At 44.0% G+C, this 21250-nt stretch overlaps 1 protein-coding gene across 1 annotated transcript; it reads right to left on the reverse strand.

Annotated features, from left to right (window-relative positions):
- Nucleotides 1-5294: 5294 nt before the first annotated feature.
- Nucleotides 5295-20946, reverse strand: WNT5A (Wnt family member 5A). The gene is made up of 4 exons (XM_044451532.1): nucleotides 20820-20946; nucleotides 19172-19437; nucleotides 14303-14595; nucleotides 5295-7846 (listed from the first exon to the last, which is right to left on the reverse strand). The coding sequence occupies exons 1-4, from the start codon at nucleotides 20939-20941 to the stop codon at nucleotides 7388-7390; spliced, it is 1140 nt and encodes a 379-aa protein (XP_044307467.1). The 5' UTR covers nucleotides 20942-20946; the 3' UTR covers nucleotides 5295-7387.
- Nucleotides 20947-21250: the final 304 nt, after the last annotated feature.

The following is a 21250-nucleotide window of genomic DNA, read 5'->3' on the forward strand; positions in this document are numbered from 1 at the left end:
CCTGGGAATTCTGTGCTGGTGCCCTGGGTGCTATTTGCAGAGCATCTTCCCCGCAGTGCAGACTCCAGCACTATCCACAACCCGAACGGCTTCTGTGGCCTGTCCTGGACCAGGATAGCTCGGCCACACGGCTACAGTGCGAGTAAGGCTGGAGTAATGCGAAGTACTCTGTGCTGGGGCCACCCTTAAGGCTGGTCTGGAAGCCAGATCCAGCACAGAATGCAGCGGTTTGGCTCTTCCTGGGAGTTGTCCCTGTCCAGCAGGCAAGTCCTTTGTGCCGTTGCAGCAGCCCTAGACAACCTGAAACCAGGGTGGCTGGGAGAACCCCTTCTCCTTTACGAACGCGACAGGTCACAGAGGTCATCAGATGGCATGTCCCCGGTGGTTCCATATATCCACCTCCTAAGTCGATTCTAACCTTTAAAACTGTGAAGCACACATTTAAAATGTTTAAATGCAGGACTTTTAAAGAAGAATCAAAGTGGTGCTATGACATAGTGTCCAATTTGGACATTTCTGCTCAGGCAGTCACTCTTCGCTTAGAATCTCTTCACAGGAATGTGCAGTATGATAAAAACAGGATAATGATGTTAAGAAGCTTGAGCTCTCTCTGTACTGTAGCAAAGAAAGGCAAATTCACTGAGAACTGGAATACTTCATTACATTAATATCTTAACCTTGCAATGAAGCGAAAGCAGGCCTACCTAGACTTCTCAGGCCTCCTGCTCTCCAGGCAGACTAAACACAGCCCTTTACGAGGTGGCTACAGATTATGCCCTCAGGCCATAGCCTCTTTTCCATTATGCAAGAGGGCTTTCCCTTCCTTTACATAAAAAGACTCGCTGGATCCAACTCAGACACTGAAATCAGTTCAGTGGGATTTGGCAGCAGTACCAGCAATGGCTAGGCAAGCACAGCATCTGCCGCAAAGGTTTGGGTGGCCATGTGCGAACCCCTTTATAAACATGCCTGAGAAAGACACGGTGGTCTCCTTTCCGAGTCACCTGTTCCGGGTACACTCCTCTCTGTTATGGAGGGATCATCATTCCTTGGAACAGTGGATTTCCAAATGCCTTTCAAGGAGGCGATGCCAAAAAGCTAACCAAGTATCTTCCCAATTAAAGATGCTGTAAATTTAAGAAAACCTTCAGTCTGCTGCTTCGGGGAATGGCCTTTGATCAAGCGAATGGTGCTTTTTGCTGGACTGACTGGCCCCTGAAAAATATTTCAGGCTTTCTAAGCACCCACTCTTCCATGGGCCTTGGATTAAGTAGCACACGGACTTGGCTTTTAATTTGGGGGCAATTCTTACGCTATTTTTAACATGCTGATGCATGATGAAGTCAACTTTTCAGGGGATTTGGCCAGAGCAAACCAGGCTTGTGGTTGAACACACAGCCTGCCACATCCTTCAGTATGGTTTGAGGCTACAACAAGATACGAAGGATCATGCTAAAGACCTGTTCACTGTCCCCAAACTCATGTTAAGAAAGAAAGCAGATATAACCTTTCCGGGGGCTGCTGCTCCTCCTCCTCCTTCGAACTTGGCCAGTAGAAGCAAATGTAATTAAAGGTGCCCGTTTCCACATTTTATTCCAGTTTAACACGTGAAATGTGTGCATGGAAGGAGGCATTTGTGCATCTGCCCTGCAAGATTTGGAACTACACAGGCCAAAAGGCACTGTGCGTGTTGTACCAGACAGAGGATTACCTTCTCTAGCAACATCGATATACAGCATGAAATTCAGAATCTGGAACAACACATGCAGGACCACTTGGGGGTGTTGCTGTCAGCTTGAATGTACTCCAGGGGGTTCCTATGCAGCAGCGGCCCAGAAAGGTCAGGCCAGGGGAACAAAGCAAATGAGTTGCAGGGCTTTTTCCTGTCCAAGATGCACCAGTGAAAACTGGGGAGCTTACTGAGTTACTTGGGGTTTTGACAGTTCTGTGCTCCTAACAGCTTCTGCAGATACAACCGTGTTGTATACTAAATGTGGAGAAGGGGCCCAGCTCTCTCAGGTTATGGTCTCCTCAGATGGATTCTTCAGATTCAGAGGAGGAGACAGAGAGACCAATGCAGTTCCGAGGTTATTAAGCAAAGGAAGCACATAGAACATGAGAACCGGCCTGCCTTAGAGAAGCAAGGAAGAGTTCAAGAGTGGGGAGGAGATGGAGGAGGAGTTCTTCAACCCTGTCAGGAGACAACAAGAGGTGAGCAGACCAGTCAAGAAATGTCCAGCTCTCCCACCATCTGGCCTTCAAGCAGCGGGAGCCACACTGAGGGTGGAGGCAGAAGATTTTCTGAAGGGGGGGGGGCATATTTTAGTGTGGTTCAGCTCTTCGCATGGGCAGAGGCTTTTCCCACATTCCAAGAACACTACTCTGATTTATGCTGTTCTGTAACCTGTTACCTTTTAACAAAAGGACTGTGTGTCTAAGGTTTTGCCTAAACCTGCTGGAGAGGGAAACATGGAAGAGAGATTTCTCATGACACTTAATTCCAAAGATGAGAAAAGGCTACCTCTACCTTTTCAAATTGAGATGCAGAACTGTTGTAAGAGCATCGTCATTTCTGATTGCACACACACTGAATTGTTGTAAACTGCCCAGAGAGTTTTAGCTATTGGGTGGTATAGAAATTATAATAATAGTGATAATAATCTTGATTTTAACAGCAAGATAATAAGAAATGTCTTGATATTTTGTAGTGGGGGAACAATAACAAATGTTTTCCATACTGTATTCATTTGAATAATCTCGTAAATTTGACTGAATGATCGTGGGAGAGGGAGAAGACTGATGGTTTCCAATTTTTCTATCTATCTATCTATCATTTCCTTTTAATGGATTTGAAAGTACTGTGAAAAATGAAACAAGACAAGTGATGGTGAGAAACACTGCAACTCTGAAAGTATTTTTATTTTGGGGGAAATGCAGCTTTTATTAAAAGCTCTGTACATGGTTAGACTGTAACACCTGGAAGGGGCATGGCTTGCTGGGGCATGCCAGGAGTTGAGGATTTTTTCCCTAAGCATGCCTTGATGCTCCCTTCCAGCTTTTTCCCTAGGAGCTCCTAAAAAAGCCTGCCTTTAGCTTCCCTCCTATTTCAATGCACTTGAACATTTTCAGCTTTGTTGATTTGTGTCCCTATCATGGGATAATCAAGTAGCCACATTCTTCTAAGTTTTAATCTACCATCTAGACAAATATTTATTTATTGGACTTACAGGCCACTTCATGCAAAGGGCTCAGGGCAGGTAACAATATGCTAGTTATTCTGCCATATTCTGACCTTGAGCCATCTGTAAACTTCAGATAAGCTTGGGCAGTTTTTCCAAAGCTGGTGCCCGCCAGATGTTTTCGATTCTGACTTCCCTAAGTTCCAGGCAGCATGCTGGGAATTGTAGACAAAAACATCTGGAAGGCACCAGTTGGGGAAGGCTGGTCTTGGGTTTTAGCAATATGCCATGGTATTTTATACAGGAATGTTTCCTACTGTTATTCAGCGATCTATAGATAAAATGTGTGCACAGATTATTTGACATGAAGACCATGTATCTCTATTTGGTTTGAAGACATGCTTCAAAAATTATAGACCTGCCGTTAGGGTCAGAAAGCTATAAAAAACTAACATCAATAAACTTGACTGAAATCTAAAATCCTCTCCTTTCTGACTGTAACACAGCCGTGCTTCTGCTTCCAATATATAAATTTGCTAATTTCCCTGTTATTGGAAAGAAGAATTTGAACACACTCCAGTCCCTCAGAAATGCTGACCTACACAACTAGAGGTCGGCATTTTTGCAATAAAGAACACTGGTCAATATACAAGTGAAGAAAAACGGAACCAGATGTGAGTAATCAGACCACAGAAATTGCATTTACCCAGAAGTGCTATTTTAAAGCATACTACATGTTGATCTTCTGTTTTGTGGCATAATACATTCTTGGCACCCAACAAGGGTTTCAGTACATTAGGCTAACCCCTAAGAAAAAGCAGCTAATCTATCTGATGTGCTGATGTGGCAGAGATTTCAAGAAATCAAATGTGAGGAGGACCAAGTCGCTCTTGGTGCATTTTAATATATCCCTTTTGATCCAGTAAAATCTTCTTTGCTTCTAAGTATTCATCATGGTTTTCTCAGGAAGGATTATTTAACTTTGTCATATACTCCACTTTCCAGGATAGACACTGGTTCAGCAGATCCTTCTTTCAAGTCAACCTTTGCTGTATAATATTAGGTAAGGTAACAGTTCTACTACTTTGAAAAATGCAAGACTGATTCATACATAATTTCTGAATTTTCAGTCCTGAGTTAACTACATTCTTAATGTTGCATACAAGATACTGAATTCATTTAATGTTGCTGCTTTTTAAAAACAAGTGTTGGAAAATATGAATGTGAGTAGATGAACCCAAAGAAACAATAAGATGGTGAAATGCAAATGACTATTTCATTGACTGCCAGCATTTTCAGTGCTACCTGTTCATCTTGGGTGCTGAGAGGAATAAACATCCCTGTCTCCTGGCCCACTCAAGATGCTAACACACCTGAACCCATATACCTGCAGAAAGGTCAACATTTTTTTTTTTTTTGGCCTTCTACTTTTGGTGGCTTTGGGGCGGTGGGGTTAACATTTCCAACTTTGATAATTGTTAACACAAGAGCGCCAAGCTGTTTATTGAGGAGTCCTGGCCCATTTTGGTTTGACCTTATAAATCATGGGAAACGATGGAAGCTAGCCTTCTTTCCTTCTCCCTCCCCTCTACCTCCTACTGACTTCTCTCTTTTCCAGATCAAAATGCAGCTTGGAAACTGAAGACATCCTGTGCAACAAGTACAAAACAAACCTGCAACCACTGGTTGTTCCACAGGAGAAAGGATGCTGATCCAGCAACTGTTTCCCACTGAATTGATCGCTGTTTTAACTTTTTCAGAGAAAAGCCCTTCCTGCAGGCAGGGGGAAAATTGCAAAGGCAAAACTCTGCCTGGCACATGGTTTCCTACACAGTGAAGGAGACATACATGTGTCAAAGGAAAGTGTTTACGAAAAGTGAATGCTTGGAATTCTCAGGATTCCAGTAGAATTTCATAGCACATGCAGGGTTCCACTATTCTTGAGAATAACTTCTCAAGATATAATATCTAATATAATACTTTTTCTGCTGATATTATTTTAAGAAGCAAGTTGAGTGCTACTTCTCCATTTTACTGTAACATTTTTTTTAAATATCCACAGTGAGTATTTGATTAACACCCCACTCTAAAAGAAATTTAAACTACCTCCAAATATATATAACCAACATTTTATTTTTATAGTCTATCTTCCATTATGGCATAAGCCTTTTTTTTTTGTAAAAACCAGTGAAATATACAAATCACACAAGATGAAAATATGTACATTAAATGTACAGAACAAAGATGAGGACATAGTAGATTTACATAGTATCTGAAGAACGCAAGTGAAATATTTTACATTAAATAGCATTTTAATAGCTAGGATCATTAGACTCCTCTCTGTTCATAGAGAAGAGTCACTATAAAGAATAAATGATTCAAAAATTTAAGGATTATGGTTTTTGTATAATAAAAACCAAAAGTGACATATTCAATAAACTAGTGCTTTATTTTTTAAAAGTTGACATTAGTTTGCAAACACCAGAAACCAGGGAAGTAGATATTTCCTTGCACAATAAATTAAGAGCAATCATCATTGTAAAAGCTGGTTATCATGACAGCATTAATGAGACAGCTCATAGGCTTGTGAGAAATTAAAGTTTCTAGTATGGTAATACTAAGTTGGAGGCCTGGCATTCCTTCCAATCCAGTCGGCTTATATTTATTGGGCAGCATAAATCTGGGGTGAGGTCAGGAAAACAATTAAAGAATGTGCTGAGTTTGTGGCGAGGAAAGAAGAATTCATCTTTTTTTACCTTGAAATTGGGACATCATTTGTGTCAGAAATGTGTCTTTGTTTCCATTATTAGCCATAGCAACCTTGCAGAAAGAGATTCCAAACTCTCATAAATGTATGCATTAAGCTTTCCATATTCATAACTCACAAACACAACCAGCACGGAGGGCATGCAGGAAAAGCTGTCACTAAATTTTGCTGGAAGATAAGAGGTGGCTGAGGCCCCATCGGTGAGGACGTTCAAGGATAGGCTGGACATGCACATGGGAAGCATGTCGTGAGCAGAACCGAGGGTCAGACTAGATGGCCCAGGAGGACCCTTCTGACTCGCAACTAACAACTCACAGCACTTTAAAATTAAAGGATTGCTTTTCAAATGAGTTTTTTTTTTATTTTTAAGGAAAGTTCATGCAAACTGCATGAATGCTACAGCTGCAGTTTCCAGCACAGACAAACTAGCACACACACCTTTAGGAAATTCCACAGATAGGTTTTTTCTTTTTTTTACCATTCTTTTAAAGTAAGGCAGTAAGGCTTTCTAAATGTGCATAACTTGAGATATGCATATTTTACTGGAAGTGGCAATGTTCCAAATTCTGCTTTGATCTATGCTGTGCAGCCAAAGTTGGAATTGCTTCCTCTTGGGTTTGCTACTTATTGTAGGCAAGAATGGTTCTTAACCCATTCAAAGAAAACATTTTTGTCTTTCTACCGATACTCATGAGAGAATGCACTGCTTGAGTGATGATGATGAGAGAACTGCATCTCCCTGTGCTAAAACTCGTTGGCATCTTTCCCCCAGTGCATATTCACAGGTAGTCCAAGCAGAGATGGAAAATGCCAAGTTAAACAAATGGGCTTTCTGACGTTACCTAGTAGCACAGCTGTGCCTTTCAGGAATGTATGTTTTCACCCAGACCTTCTACGTTTCCACGTGGGGAAGATTCACACTAAACCTGATTGATACACACTAAACCTGATTGATACAAAAACAATGCTGTATCCAACTGCTTTGATTCTTTTTGGTCACTAGACTTAAGAAGAAGTATCATGCACAGATCTGTATGTCACCAAGTCCGCATGGATCATGCTCCGATCCAAAGCATGTAACACGGATACCTCATCTACTGCATATGTACTATGTCCTGTGAGACTATATGGGGATAGGGTGGATTTCCCTTTGACCTACTTTCTCTCTCTCTCTCTTTTTTAAAGTCTTAATTCCAATTGTGTAAAATAAATATTCTCTCAGGTTCTCCCCCATTATTGCAAAAAAATATATATATAAAACTATGCACAGTCTGAGCTGGAGGCAGCAAGGTTTCCCATCATTTCTCTTTGCAAAAGATTCTGTTTTTCATATATAAACAAGAAAAGCACCCCACCGGGCTCTATAAATAAGAGCGGAGACCTTCTGGGGCAATTTCGCTCCTGCTGGTCGAGCAGAACAGCTCCTCCCCCACATCCCCACCTATTTGCAGACAAACTGGTCCACGATCTCTGTGCACTTCTTGCATTTCACGTAGCAGCACCAGTGGAACTTGCAGTGGCAACGCTCTGTCTGCACCGTCTTGAACTGGTCGTAGCCTCGGCCGCAGCACATCAGTTCACAGCCGCCCATGCCTTCCGAGGTCTTGTTGCAGAGCCGGCCCTGGGTCCCCAACGAGCCGGTGCTCTCGTTGCGCACACAGTAATCAGGGCTGGGGTCGATGTACACCAGATCGTGGATGGTGGGGGGGTTGAAGCGGCTGTTGACCTGGACCAGCTTGCCCCGGGTGTTGAGTTTCATCGCCGCAGCACTGTCGTATTTCTCCTTCAGAGCATCGCCGACCTTGCGAAAGTCAGCCAGCTGCAGCCAACAGGTCTTCAAGCTGCAAGATCCAGACACACCGTGACATTTGCAGGCCACATCGGCTAAGCTATATACCGTCTGTAGGAGGCAGAAAGTGGGAGACGGTGAGTGCAGCTCTTAAGAAACACTCCTCTCTCAAAAGCCACTCCATGGCCAAGAGACCCTGGCTGGCCAGCCACACAAAAGGCAAAGTCCCTTCCAAGGCCATAGCAGGGACTCCGCCTCCAAAGGGCCTCTCTGCCCTCAGTCAGCCCAACCCTTTCTGCACCATCTGTACCCAAGAAGAGGGTCCCTTGTGGCAGGACAAAGGGGAAGGGGAAGAATGAGTCACCACCACTGTCCATCAAGTCCAGGCAGTGCCTCAATCTCTCCTCCTCATGAGGAAAGAGAAAACATTTACGTGTCCAACATAAGCCATCTGAACATCTTCGAGGGTGAGGCAAACATGCAGGCAAACTTAGCCTCCGCATTCCTCCTATCATCCACTGATTGTCCTTCTGAATCTGGAGAGTTATGGGCAACCCCACAGAACTATGCCCGATCAGAATAGGTGGCTGGGGATGCTGGGAGTGATAGGCCTTTTTCTATTCAAGCTTGCATAGGATTCTATCTTCAGAGGACAGCTTCAGCTAAACAAATATATTCATTCAGTCGTTCATTCATTCCATGTCTATAATGCCAACTAGCTAAAGTTCTCTTGACAGTCTGTAAAAACTAGTCTATTTCAATTATGGCATGTCTGCTCTTGGCTCTATATTGTAACTTTTTAAAGATAAATTCATGCTTTGGAATGTGCTGTTGGCATCCATCAAAATGGTTCTTATTGTGAAGGATGATTCATATTGGCTTTACCTTCCTCCATTATCTCTATGAAAAGTTCCACCTGTTTTAAACTGTCAGCTGTCACAAAATGCCAAATGGAGGATGTCCAGCACACAAAAGATGAACTTCTGACAGATTTGCCTGTCAATGTGTGACATCTCTTTGTTTCTTTGTTTACGGGGCTTACTTAACCTTTAGAATAAAAAATAATGCAACACACACATATGAAAATAATAGAAACAGAAGTTAGTCTGGCTTTTATCTCTCTGATCAGTGGGGAAAACATCCCTGTAGGATATTAGTTACTGAGAATGCATTACCTTCACCAGCCATGGGGACAACATTGAAAAGTAGCCTAGAAATTGCCAAAATAAATAAATAAGCATAACTGTCATGTTTAAATTGAAACAGACTCTTGTTTATTTTGCAATCTTCCTAAAGTTCTCAGACATGGTGTTGCCACCACATGGAGGCTGCTATAAATTACTCCCTGGAAAGCCGTTTGCATACAGTGGCTCACCACATGATCTGGACGATTTCCCCCCTTCACTGGAGTCACGTGCGTCTGCTTCCCCATCATGCCAGTGGGCTGGCACGGACAAGAGAGGGTCAGTAACCCAGCAGCGGTCCACCTGCTTTGCATGCGGAAGCGCCCATGGTGTCGTTCGAGAAAAGGATTACAGGCATCAACACCACTGGCCTACGTGGAACACTGCTCTGGGTTTGCTCCTTACACCATCCCTAATTTAGCTGCATTTGTATATACACCGCTTTCCATATGCTCATGGCCACAGCATGGAGTTATTAGAATGGCTCCATTTTTTGGCTGTAGCATGTACAGTGGCTGGCAAGGCCAGCTCTGGGGTTGGGGGAAGCCTGAGTCCTGGCCCCTCCGTGGGCCCCTTCCACTGCCAGTAAACACTGGAGGAGTTCGTCTACCTGTGAAGGCAATGCTACAGCAGGCCAGGGGTACTGGGGAACCGAAAAAGGATGGCTACATCCACCCTTGGTCAGAAAATTAAGGGAGGCTCAGGGCAGGCACCGGCAGTAGGCTCTGTCTGGACAACCGCTCAAGGGTGCCAGGCATTGACACTGGCCCTGCTGGCTGGAAGGAGGATGATCTTCTTACCAGGCTGGCATTCAACAACCTGATAATGGTCTCTAAGTCATGGACTTTCATGGCTGGTGAATCCACCAAACGCTGTAGCAGGAAAACACCTTGATCTGCTATGCACACCAAGTGTGGTCCCTGTCCACACACCAATCTCCTTCCCCTGGAAAAAGGAATAAGCGAGGACAACTTGCAAGCAGGACAACTCCAGTGCCCATTTGACCCCAGAATGTCATGCTGGTGGTGAAGAGCTTGCACTCTGCTAGACTGTCATTAGCACAACGGTTTCTGGAAACATGTGCTAGAGCACGGCCCTTCAGGCTGACCGCACACAGCCAGGCCTAGTTCACGTGGGTTGGTCCTTTTCACTGGTGCCCTCTAAGCCTGTTGCATTCCTTTCCCATTGAGATCGAGCCAGCATGCTACCTCCCTTCCTTCTGGAGGGGAATGGAAACCTATGATGCCTTTTCTGTGCTGATTTCCCAAAGGATAAGACACTTAACGGCCTGACTTGTTCTTGTTTGAAGTTGCCAATTGTTGCTTTCGGTTCACTAAAAGCATTCTTAATTGATAGATATACTTTTCATTCTTGTTCTGTTATGATTGGGAATGTCTCTGAAACACACTGCAGTATATAAATGCTTTAACTAAACTAAGTAAAGTGGTTGGACACTATGTATGTTGCAAGCTCACACATTCCCTCCTTTCTCAGGGCAACCAGCAGTGTAGCCAGAGACTCAGGGTGCAATCCTATGTATGTTTACACATAAAAGAGCCCTACAGTTCTCAGCATCCCTTGGCCAGCCAAGCTGGCCGGAGGATGCTGGGAGTTGAAGGACTTTTTCTGTCCAAGCAGACACAGTCTTGAGCCTTGAATGGTCTTGCAGAGGTGCACTTTGGTTGTGAAGCACATAAAGAGCATCACTCCATTCTCCTGACACCATCATTCCACGTTTTACAATTGCTTCCACATTCCTCATTTGTCTCCCAAACAGCTTTGACTATTTGGTGCTGTAGAAATGTAATGAATGAAATGAAAAGAAGCTGGGGGACGGGGGAGATTGCCCATCATAATTTAAACGACGGAAGAGGCAAAGAAATGCTCTGAGCACGTATAGTTTTACATTTAAAACTCACTTAATATGACAGGAATAAAGGGGAGCTTGCTTCTGGTGTCCTGATGCTAAACATGTTTCCTTGGGAATACACACAATTTTGTTATAGAAACAGATAGCACACGTGCATGCATAAAAAATTAAAAGCAGCACTTATAATCCTGCACATACCTGGCCAGTCAATCTAACCACCCTCATCTATAAAATGTTAGAGGAGGAAGGGGGGGGGAGCTGCAACAGCTACCTCAGCCCCAGGGGGCCCTGGCATGCCCATGTTGTCTGCTGCGGCCCCTGCTACTGCCTCGGGATGCTGTAGCCATGAACATCATCCCCCAGGGGCACCCCTGGAAACACCTCATTCCCCGTTCCCCTTCCTTGTTTGGGATGCCTCTAGTTAGCCTGGCGGCCTAGACTAGGCAAGCTGAGATTACTGCACAAATGGCCTCCAGAATTACTCCACTCTATTTCTCCAAGAGGAGAAATTCTACAACCTGTTCTCACAGGCAGAGCTCACCACTGGCAGGGGTTGAGACAGCGCTTCTGCCCTTTCCCCCAGGGCTTTCTGTTTTTTGCATTGCCACTGCAAGTGACGACAGCATCAGCTGGGTTGGCAGCCCGGGCCAAGGCAGGGGCAAGGGGAATGGTGCCGTATCTAGCTGGAGGAGCCCGTGCCATGCCAAAGCAGGTCCTCCCATTTCCTGCACGTGTTCTTCCCTCGTGAAAGGGGCTTCCATTATTCTGCCTCACTCTTGGACACTTTATAGCTCAGTCTGAGTTTCTGTTGGGGCTGTTTGTGAGCTGTTTCGTTTCCATGTTGCATCTCTCTGTTGCTTTATGGCATCTCTGGCTGCCTATTGCTTCCTGATCTGAGAAGCCCTATGGGAGAAGGTAACTCATGACAGAAGAGGTATCCCTGAGCTTTTATGGGAGTGTAGAAAGCCAAGGATGTTTCAGCCTACATGCTGCAAGAGGCAATTGTACAATGCAAGGCAGGACATTCATGAGCATTCCTTGGTCTTCTGATAACTAAGGTAAGTACAAGAACCCCGACTCAGGCACGTTCTTCCAAAGCGTTCTTCTGCTCTGAATTTCTTTCCAAAGCCATTTTCCCTCTCAAATTGAATAGTAAACAAACCGGTCTGTTATTAAACACTGTCTCATGCTAATGCACATTTTAAAAATAAACTATTTTAAAATGTTGTATCAGGAAACATTTTTTACTGTTGTGTGATTGTATCATGGTCCTGCTCTGTACTGTAGTGACCCTGCCAGAGAACTTCAGCAGTGCAGAAATTTAATAAGTAACTATAAATGGGATCAGTCAAAGAAAAAGTGGAAGGCTGCGGTGGAAGGTGATGCAGCCAACAGGTTGCAAGCAGCCGCTGCCGAGTGGATGGGCACGACGAGTGAGCAGAAGACTATCCCTGCCTTGGGGACAAGCTGACCAGCAGGCAGCAATGGGGCGCCCACAGGCATTTCCCACCTCCAGCGCCACCTCCTGGCTCAGGGCTGTGACAGCAAGCGAGCCCCTGCTCCTCTCTCACGATGCCAGGCTGGCTCAGCAAGCTGAGCTTGAAGCCAAATTCAGCGCCAGCCCTGCTGAGCCAAACGAGATGTTTAAAAGAAGCAGCGTGCATCGAAAAAGGTGTGAGCCAGCCAGCCAGCCTGCAGGATGAGGCGGAAGCAGAATCAGCAGTGCGGTCCTGTACATGTTTTCTCAGGGGCAAATGCCGCTGTGTTGAATGAGCTTACTAAGACTGTTTAGGCCTGCGTCCTTAAAGGCAAAGCTGGGAGAGACTCTGCATGCCTTGGTGCTGGTTTCCCCCACCAGAGGGGAAAACTTGCTGGGAGTTTTATGCCTTTTTCTCTTTAACCTTGCATAGGATTGTGGCTTGGAAGAGCAGATGCAAGTAACAGAGGGCATATGCCAAAAAAGGGGAACCCCATGGGCAACCCTGGAATCCCAGTTAGGATAAAACACATATATCATATATCCAAGCTGAATTTATCTACATCCTTTGCAAAGAGAAATAATGGTTCAAAAATAGCTGACTGGTCTGTTGATGGGCTTGCATACACCAGATCTGCACTGGCGTTCCTGCTTCTCTCTCTCCCACCCTCGCACTGGAAAGATGTGCTGCTCCTACTGCAATTTTCCGTTCTGCAGCTCCCTCCCACACCAATCTCCATGCGCAACAGAGTGACTCCATCCACAAGAGAAAACCCCCAAACACCTCTGGGTGGGGGACAGACCCAACACCGCAATATCCTCTTTGTGAAGCCTTGGCAACGAGACCTTGATAATTTACCGTGTATAAATAGACATGAGTCAGTGTTGACACAGCCCCAGAAATCCTGGGGTCTGACACATTAGGTGGATGCTGAAGGCCACTTCCACCCAGCATTAAAAAAGTGGGGTGGTGAGCGTGAACGCTGCCAAATGCCATTGCAGGAAGGCCGCTCAAAGGGGGTGGTAGCAGCGAGCCACTCCGAGCCAGCGCAGGCAACTGTGAGCAGTCATTTTTCTTCTGTCGAGCAGCAAATTGGCCTTTCCAGTGCTTTCAGATGCCTTCTTCTCACATTTAAATGCTATTAATTTTCAATTATCCTTCATCTTAATTCACCTAGAAACACAAGTGTAAAGTCTCCAGCCGACTACTTCTGGCACCGTCAGTTCTAGGAAAATAATGACTTTGGCTCCATCCACTTCAGGGCAATAAAATGAAGTTTACACTCATTCATTTAAAAGATTTTGAAGATTAAAAAAAAGCCATAAAAACCAACTTTGACTACAGAAGAGCATGTTTTATAATAATACAGAGAAGATGGGGTTTTTTTCACAACCTTACAAGGAAGAATGAAAATAGCTCCCACGCAAAAACATTTCACTCCAGAAAATACGGTGCTTCTTTTGTCCTTTCCAAAAAAACCTGAATTGGTTGGAAAGATAAACTAATAAAATTCTGTTCTGCAGAAAATTCACTGTGACTTGTACAGTTTTGCTTGAACAAACTAGTAGTGTGTGTGGCAGGAAGGGGAAGGAAGTTACCTTGCATTACACTTAGTTCTAAGGTCCTTCTGTACCCTCTCATTTCAATTAGGGGCAAGCAACTAGCAGCCTTACAGATATTGCTGGACTACAACTCCCATTATCTCTCTCATTGGCCAGGTTGGCTGAGACTGATGGAACTGGAAGTCCAGCAACATCTGGAAGGCCACAAGTTGCTTCAAAAGTTCACGTTTTCCATCTTGATCTAAAGAAAAGCATTGCACCTCTCTCTGCAACAACAACAACGGAATGAGAAATTTTTCTGAGCTCACTCAGCAGGTTTCACAAGGAAACTAATTCCAAAGGAAATCTATCTTACGAAAGACAAGCATGCACGGACTCATACATACTAATGAAAAATGAAGCTTGGGAATGATGCAGCAGCAAGAACAGTTTGGCCTCATGGTAAGAATTAACCATGGAAAAGCCCTACTTACCCTCCTCCCAGCCTCGTTGTTATGTAGGTTCATCAAGATCCTTGCACTCTCGTAAGATCCTTTCTGGTATATTCGCTCTCGTTCGCGGGCATCCACAAACTCTTTGGCAAAGCGGTAGCCATAGTCAATGTTGTCCCCACAGCCACCCCATAGCCAGTCCCGAGGTAGATCTTTTGGCCTGGAAGCCCTGCTGCAGCCACAGGAAGAAAGCTCCCCCTCTCGGCAGGCACGGCTCATGGCATTAACCACCCCGGCTGCGCTGACCGCGTATGTGAAGGCAGTCTCCCGGCTGCCTGCAAGGGGAAAAGGAGTAAGACAGACGCAGTGTTACAGGCCCAGACATCCATACTTCATTTCTTTCATTGATGAAAAAGATGCATTGCCTTGAAATAATGCCCGCCCCAAAAAAGCCCCACGCAAGTAATGCATTTTCAAAAAAAGTAAACAATAACATGTGACCTTAGAATTCTGCAAGGCTTTTGGTATTGGACAAAGCTCAGACCAAGGAGATGTCACAAGAATCCTTTAGAAAGAGCATACTTAAAAAGTAAACTACTGTCTTGAAGTGTCTAAGCTAATTAATCTAGTGGGAATGGACTGTATCAGAGGAAAAGCTTCACGTCTGGCCACCAGCTCTGTAAGCTGACAGAGAGAAATGGCTGCAGCCTTCTAGAGAAAAGAATTCTGCACATAACTGCTGTACGTTAAAAGGTTTGAAACAGCTTTTTAAAGAGAGCCTTTGATGATAGAGAAGAGACTATGGCAGATCAAGTGAGCTAGTCACTGAATATCTTGAAGGAAAACCCATTAGTGAATGCATTACCTGGATCCAATTTGCCCTAGACAAATCTCATTCCATAGGAACGTAATTAAATCCACATGCTACAGCCTCCAATTCCCTCCAGTTTGGCCAAATCATGCAACTCCCTGTAGCCATTGAAAACAGTAGCTGAGGAGGTGGTCGCAAAGCCAAGGAGGCCTCTCCATAAATGAGCACTGACAGTATGGCTGCCCCACCTCCCACATCCTCTCACAACGGTGGCTTCCGGCGAACAGCGCTGAAGGTATCCTGTGCAGGACCTCAGAGCATTTTGTTCTTCAGAAACAATTCTGAGAACCTGATCATCACAATGAACTGTTTCTCCAGGATGCCACCTTTCAGAGAATCCAGGCTTCATCGGGGTCTGGATATTTATAAACATTCACCTCACCTTCAGGACTACTTGGGGAAAGCTTTGCTGCAGTACCTGAAAGTATTGCTTCTATCTGATGTTACAGAAAGTAGAAATAGATCAGACAGAAGAAGGTTCTTACAAGCACTCGATAATTTTAAAGAGGAAAAATCTCCATGCGCATACCCACCTACACTGGAAGAACATTATGCTCTACTGGCCTGCCCGTTTTTAGAGAAGTCTCCCTAAACTCAATGGAATATACTTCTGAGGAAATATGCAAAGGACTGTACTGTCAGCTTTGTGCCTGTGAGGGCACTTACCCCCAAACCACTATGGGTTATTGTCTGAAAACTTGATTGAACTTTAATGCAACTAGTACAAAGTTGGCAGAACCCTGTCATTCTTATTCAAGTAAAACTCATCGTGAAGTTCACAGCTTTCCCACTCCACTTTTGTATACGTATGACTATTGTATAGATTTTGCTGTCATAGGGAAAAGCCACATTTAGATTCTTCTTCAAAAGTGTATTTTAAAAGGACCCTAAGATATATCCTTTCAAGTGAGAGCAGATGTACACAAATGTAAAAAGGCATACGTTTCTAAAAGAAACAACTTGCAAGGGAGGGGGGGAACTTTGAGCAAATTTATTCTGCGTAGTAAAATTCATTTTGTTGAATGAAGCATTAGACTTTGCAAGCATCTGCAAAGCAAGTCTCACGAACTCCAACGGTATTAGACATCTCGCTACCAGAAAAATACTGGTTTATTTAGTAGGTGTTTTCATCCTGTGCTACGCAAAAACATGCTTCCTCTCATCAAAATGCTCATATTTCAAAAAGAAACAAGGGGACAGTCTCTCCTTACACGTATGCAATTTTGAAAGTAATTCTTCAGAACAACTAAGAGGAAGTCGCTAGCACTTTCTAAAGATATTTCAGCTGCAATTCTGCGCAGAGATTGTGTATCACTGCAATTCTGCTCACTGTTCATGTATCATTGAATACAGTGGGATTTTGGCTAAACTGTGCAGAGGAGGGCAGCCTCAGTTTTACTCAACTCCAAGAACTTATTCAAACCTATGGTAAAATACAATTACTTTGAAGGACTTTCTCAACAAGCAGCAGCAATTCCCTGTGTATAGCCATGGCAGTAAAGTTTTTGTCAAGCCTAGGAGGTAAAGGGACAGACAACGTTTTGTTTGTTTAGGAATTATTCATTGGTTTGTTGCAATTTGTTATTTTCTTCCTCCAGGCAAAAAGGGTACAAGAATATTCCTTAATACTATGCAACCCACTTCGCAAGATGTTCAAAATCAAGGAAGTTCTATGTTTTACTTGAGTTAGCAATACCGTCGAGTTCTGATTCATATTTGACTGACGTTCATGCCAAAGCACGCATTGCTTTAAGGAATCAGGGTTAGAATTGTCTGGGATGACCAACCCATAGGAACAGATAGATAGGCAGATGCAACAGTCATTATTTCCTATTCCAGCAGAAAAGAGGTCAGTGTCTGTCTGTTTGTCTGACTGACTTATTTATAAAGATTTTTATATGCTGCCCCAATACTAAAAGTCTCTGGGTGGCTTTCAAAAAATAAAATAATTCCTGTTCTCTGATTAACTTGCACTAGCATTAGCCTGAAATGTTATATAAACTGCCAGAATTTAGGGTAGCACAAACCTCTACTACCTTATCACTCCTCCAAGTTTAGTTTAGTCAGCACAGAGCTCCTGGAGATCCTGGGACATGGATCAGTTAGTTCATGTCTATCATTATGGTGTTCACTATTACAGATTTATAGCACTACATGGCTGAGTGGGTCCAGCAAAAAGTAGGCACTTGAACAGGGATCTTGTCCTCCATTCAAGAGAAACAGCAGCCAATCAAATAGTTTATTCAAGGAAACTAGGCCCAACTATGAAATGACAACACATACTTGTTCTCAATGAATACACTTTTCAGGATCTTGTAGGAGCTGGATACACACATTACACTCACTTCTATTTTCTGTTAATCTAAGTGGCCAATTACCCTGCTAAATCAAATCAAATAAATGCAGATATGTTACAGGGAGGAAGTAGAGGCCTGAAGCCAAGAAAGGCCCGCTCCAACACTTAGGGTTGAAAATTGCTGCATACAGAGACTGTGGCAACCAAACATCAGAGAACCAATATTCAAGCCCTGGCTGTACCTGCACTAAGGTTTTCTGAAGTCAATGCTTAAGGTTTCAGTAATTTCAGGCCTTTGCTCTTCTATTTTTGTTTGCTTTTCAGTAGATGGCAATGACAAACTAACCACTTATTCTATGCCTCCCCTTTCCTAAGCATCTATAATGTAAGACTGGAGAAGAATCCTTCAGTCTTCAAAAGGCAAGTGTTTCCACTTAGTGCATTAAAAAAAGAAGTCATGGAAAAGGTTTAATCTGCGATTTTGAAAAGCTTATTTTTACATAAAATTAACTTCTGGGGTAAATGTGACTTAACAGCATCCCTTCAAGCAATGCAGAAGCCTACTCAATTCATAAATGAAGTTACCTTTAATCTAATTTTAAAGTCATTCCAATCCTTTCCTATCCCATTTCAAAAAGGGGAATTTAAAATTAGATTTAGATCCCAGCATTTTGAAATGCTACTATTTGCAAGCTATGAGTTTTACTCAGGGGTGGGTGGGAAGAACAGAGGTACAATTTTGGATGTACAGATGTCATTATTATAATTGTGGGAGTGAAAGTAAACCATCAATCATTATAGAGATGCTGCATTTGAGTCCAGTCCTGTACTCAGGGAATCAGCACTTTTAAAAATTGAGTGAAGGGAGAGTTTGTGCCAATGTGAGCTCTCCAGCAAAAGGGAATAGTCAAATGAAAGCTAAGAGAAGAGACATTCTCTGCAGGTAGGGACTGGTAGATTGTGACAAGATAACATTTTTAATTAACGCTAATGATTACTGAAATTCATGTAACACCTACATATGTACTTACAGGCTCAGTGAAAGTATACAGACTACAAGTGCCAACATATTTCAAGTCTAACTTGAAAGTGCCTGGAAAACCAAATTATTTAGTTTGCAGAGAGATTTACATTGCAAACACACTGTAAGCTCCATTGGACATCGAAGGAATGACTTCTGAATTAATACGAATGGGACAGGGCTGCAAGGGAGAGGGGACTGCATGAAAAAATAATGGTGTGCCGGGTACCCTCCCCAGCCAGCTGCCCTCCAAATGTTTTAAGACTATGATTCCCAGCATCCTTGACTATTGTCCCATAGGCATGCATGCTGGGAATTGTAGTCCCACACATCTGGAGGGCTCCAGGCTGGAGAAGGCGGGTATGGAGGGCATTTGTGCAGGCAAACTCAGTCATTACACAACTTTGCAATCCTGAACATAAAAACAACACTGTGTGAGCACAACACCACTACTTATTTCCACTCGCTAGCCCTTTACCTGTAGATACGGCTTCCCTTCATCCCACAGCAAGACAAGAGAAGAACTGCAGTGCTCTTCCCTTCCCACAGTGCCAGGAATCCCACATGCCCTGCTGACTTCACAGAGGGACCATCTTCGGCTAAAGGCAATTTAATTTTTCCCCTTCTTGACAGGTTTCAACGGCACATAAAAAACTTGGCACATCTTCCTAGCATGCATCATTATGTAAATACCACACATACACTCTTGCAGGCACTTCCTACCTATCTGCATGACTCTGCCAAAAACGGAGTTATTATCCACAGTGCTACAATTCCATCTTCTGTGGCGGAACTGATACTGGCATTCCTTAATTCCTGTCTTTGCGCCCTCGCCAATGTACTGCATGTGGTCCTGGTACAAGTGGCAGAGCTTCTTTTGTCCTTGAGAGAGCCCCGCCAGTTGGCTGCACAGGGGCTGAGCTCCGATTATGTACACCTCTGGCATCTGAACAGGATTCATAGGGTTCATGTGATTCATGCCCAGGGACCTGTGAAAATACAAGTAAGTGTTCCATTAACAAAGGGACAGGCTCAACACACTGCAAGTGGATGCACATGGCACTTGGGTCCTAGAAATGTGGACCTCAGCCCTGGAACACATTTCCTGGGAAATAAGCCCTATTACTGTGTGGTAAATAATGGCAAAACACAGAAAGAAAACGCCAAAAAGCTTTCAGTTTTGTTGAAGGTTTGGAAAGTTAAAGCAAACCACATGCATGAAGTTATCAAGACAGACACTGAATTATGCAGCTATCTAAATATGATGTTTGCCCCCTTCCAGGATGTCTCCCTCTTAAGCGTCATATTTCATACTCTTTCTACATATTTAAAAAAAAATTGGAAGAGAAGGGAAAAACCAAGATGATCCACCACAACATTTTGAGGCTCAAGGCAGACAGATGGCACTCCATTTTCTATCATACCATCCTGAGATCTTGTATAATAGGACGGCATACAAAAGCTTTTAATAAATAAATGAATAAATAAATACCATGTCATACCATATCATTTTTAAAGAATTCAAGACTGACAGCTGAAGAAGTATCCCCACAAAATTCATTTTGATGATCAATAAAGTGTAACACAGGATAGAACACAGACGGGGAAACAGAGATGCAACTGATCCGGATTTCATTGTGAGAAAAACAACTTTAAATTAACTACAGGGAATTGCTGCCAAGTATATCTACATATCAGACAGCTTGTTCATCCAGTATCTTACCAACTGAGCCTGTGCCCAGGTGTTGCCTTTCAATGAAACAGTTCTTCTTGCAGAAGAGTTGTATACAAAATGAATGTATTATTCATTCAGCAGGTCTTAAAAACTCAGTATGTGCCTAGCTTATTTTTAATGATGAACTTACAGCACAGCTGTGTACACATTTACCTAGATGGCAATCCCCTTAAGTTCAAAGGAGCTGACTCCCAGGTAAGAGTGCCTGGGGTCCCACAGCCTTAGCGACCTCGGCTTTTCAAATTCCAACAGCACGGCCTAACCCAATACTTGGAGAGTTGTTCTGCCACCCACTTTTGCACACTTACGCTGATGGTATGAGGTGGACACTCCCTTTACAACTCCATATTTTACTTCGCCCTAACAGTACTTATTATTCCAAATCAGGATCTGAACCCTAAAATCCAGGGTGATGGCTATATTCCATCCTGTCCCTCACAGGGCAGGAAAAAATGGGCCAGTCTTAGATTTGCAGATCAGGGTTTTCTGTTGATCCACCCCGTCCTTCAGGAGCAATCTAGGCCTTGTTCATTTGGAAACTAGATAGATTCTGACATTGCAAAAACACCAAAACCAAAAAGGGAAAAAGGATAAATGTGAAGTTGCATTCTAAACAGAAGGGAGGAAAAAGCTTACCACCAAGAGCTGGCTTCTATCACAACGTGGACAAGCGACGAGAAGACAGCGAGCCCCAAGAAGAGGTACTTGCAAGTCATTGCCCCTGTCCACGAAGCTCCACCTTGGACCAGCGCTCGCATGGACATCTACAGGGGAGGGAAGAGAGGAGAGAGAGTGAGAGAGAAAGAGAGAGAGACTGGCGGAGGGACTTTTTATTGCGTGGCTCGGGCCATCGCAAAGGTTGAACAAAGCGCAGCCCCGGGCTGCTTGGGGCGGGGTGGGGGGAGGCGGCGGCCCTGCTCCCCAGCGGGTTCCTTGTGCCGCGGCCAAGCCCGCGCCTGCTGCTCCAAGTGGATGCACCCACCGCCCGGCACAAAGCCCTGCGGCTGCGGAAACCCCACGCGGGCGCGATCCTGCAGGGGAGTGAAGCAGCGCCCGGCCCCCCGGGG

Source organism: Varanus komodoensis, unplaced genomic scaffold, assembly GCF_004798865.1.
Source record: "Varanus komodoensis strain SLA01 unplaced genomic scaffold, ASM479886v1 scaffold6_2, whole genome shotgun sequence".
NCBI classification, from domain to species: Eukaryota; Metazoa; Chordata; class Lepidosauria; order Squamata; family Varanidae; genus Varanus; species Varanus komodoensis.

Bases quoted from the DNA above. Each gene is read 5' to 3' on its own strand.
- WNT5A (XM_044451532.1), bottom strand. From the start codon at position 20,941: ATGCGAGCGCTGGTCCAAGGTGGAGCTTCGTGGACAGGGGCAATGACT. The intron at 19,438-20,819 runs GTAAGCTTTTTC...GTATTTTCACAG, and splicing joins ATAGAAGCCAGCTCTTGGTG to GTCCCTGGGCATGAATCACA. The intron at 14,596-19,171 runs GTAGGAAGTGCC...TTCCCCTTGCAG, and splicing joins TGGCAGAGTCATGCAGATAG to GCAGCCGGGAGACTGCCTTC.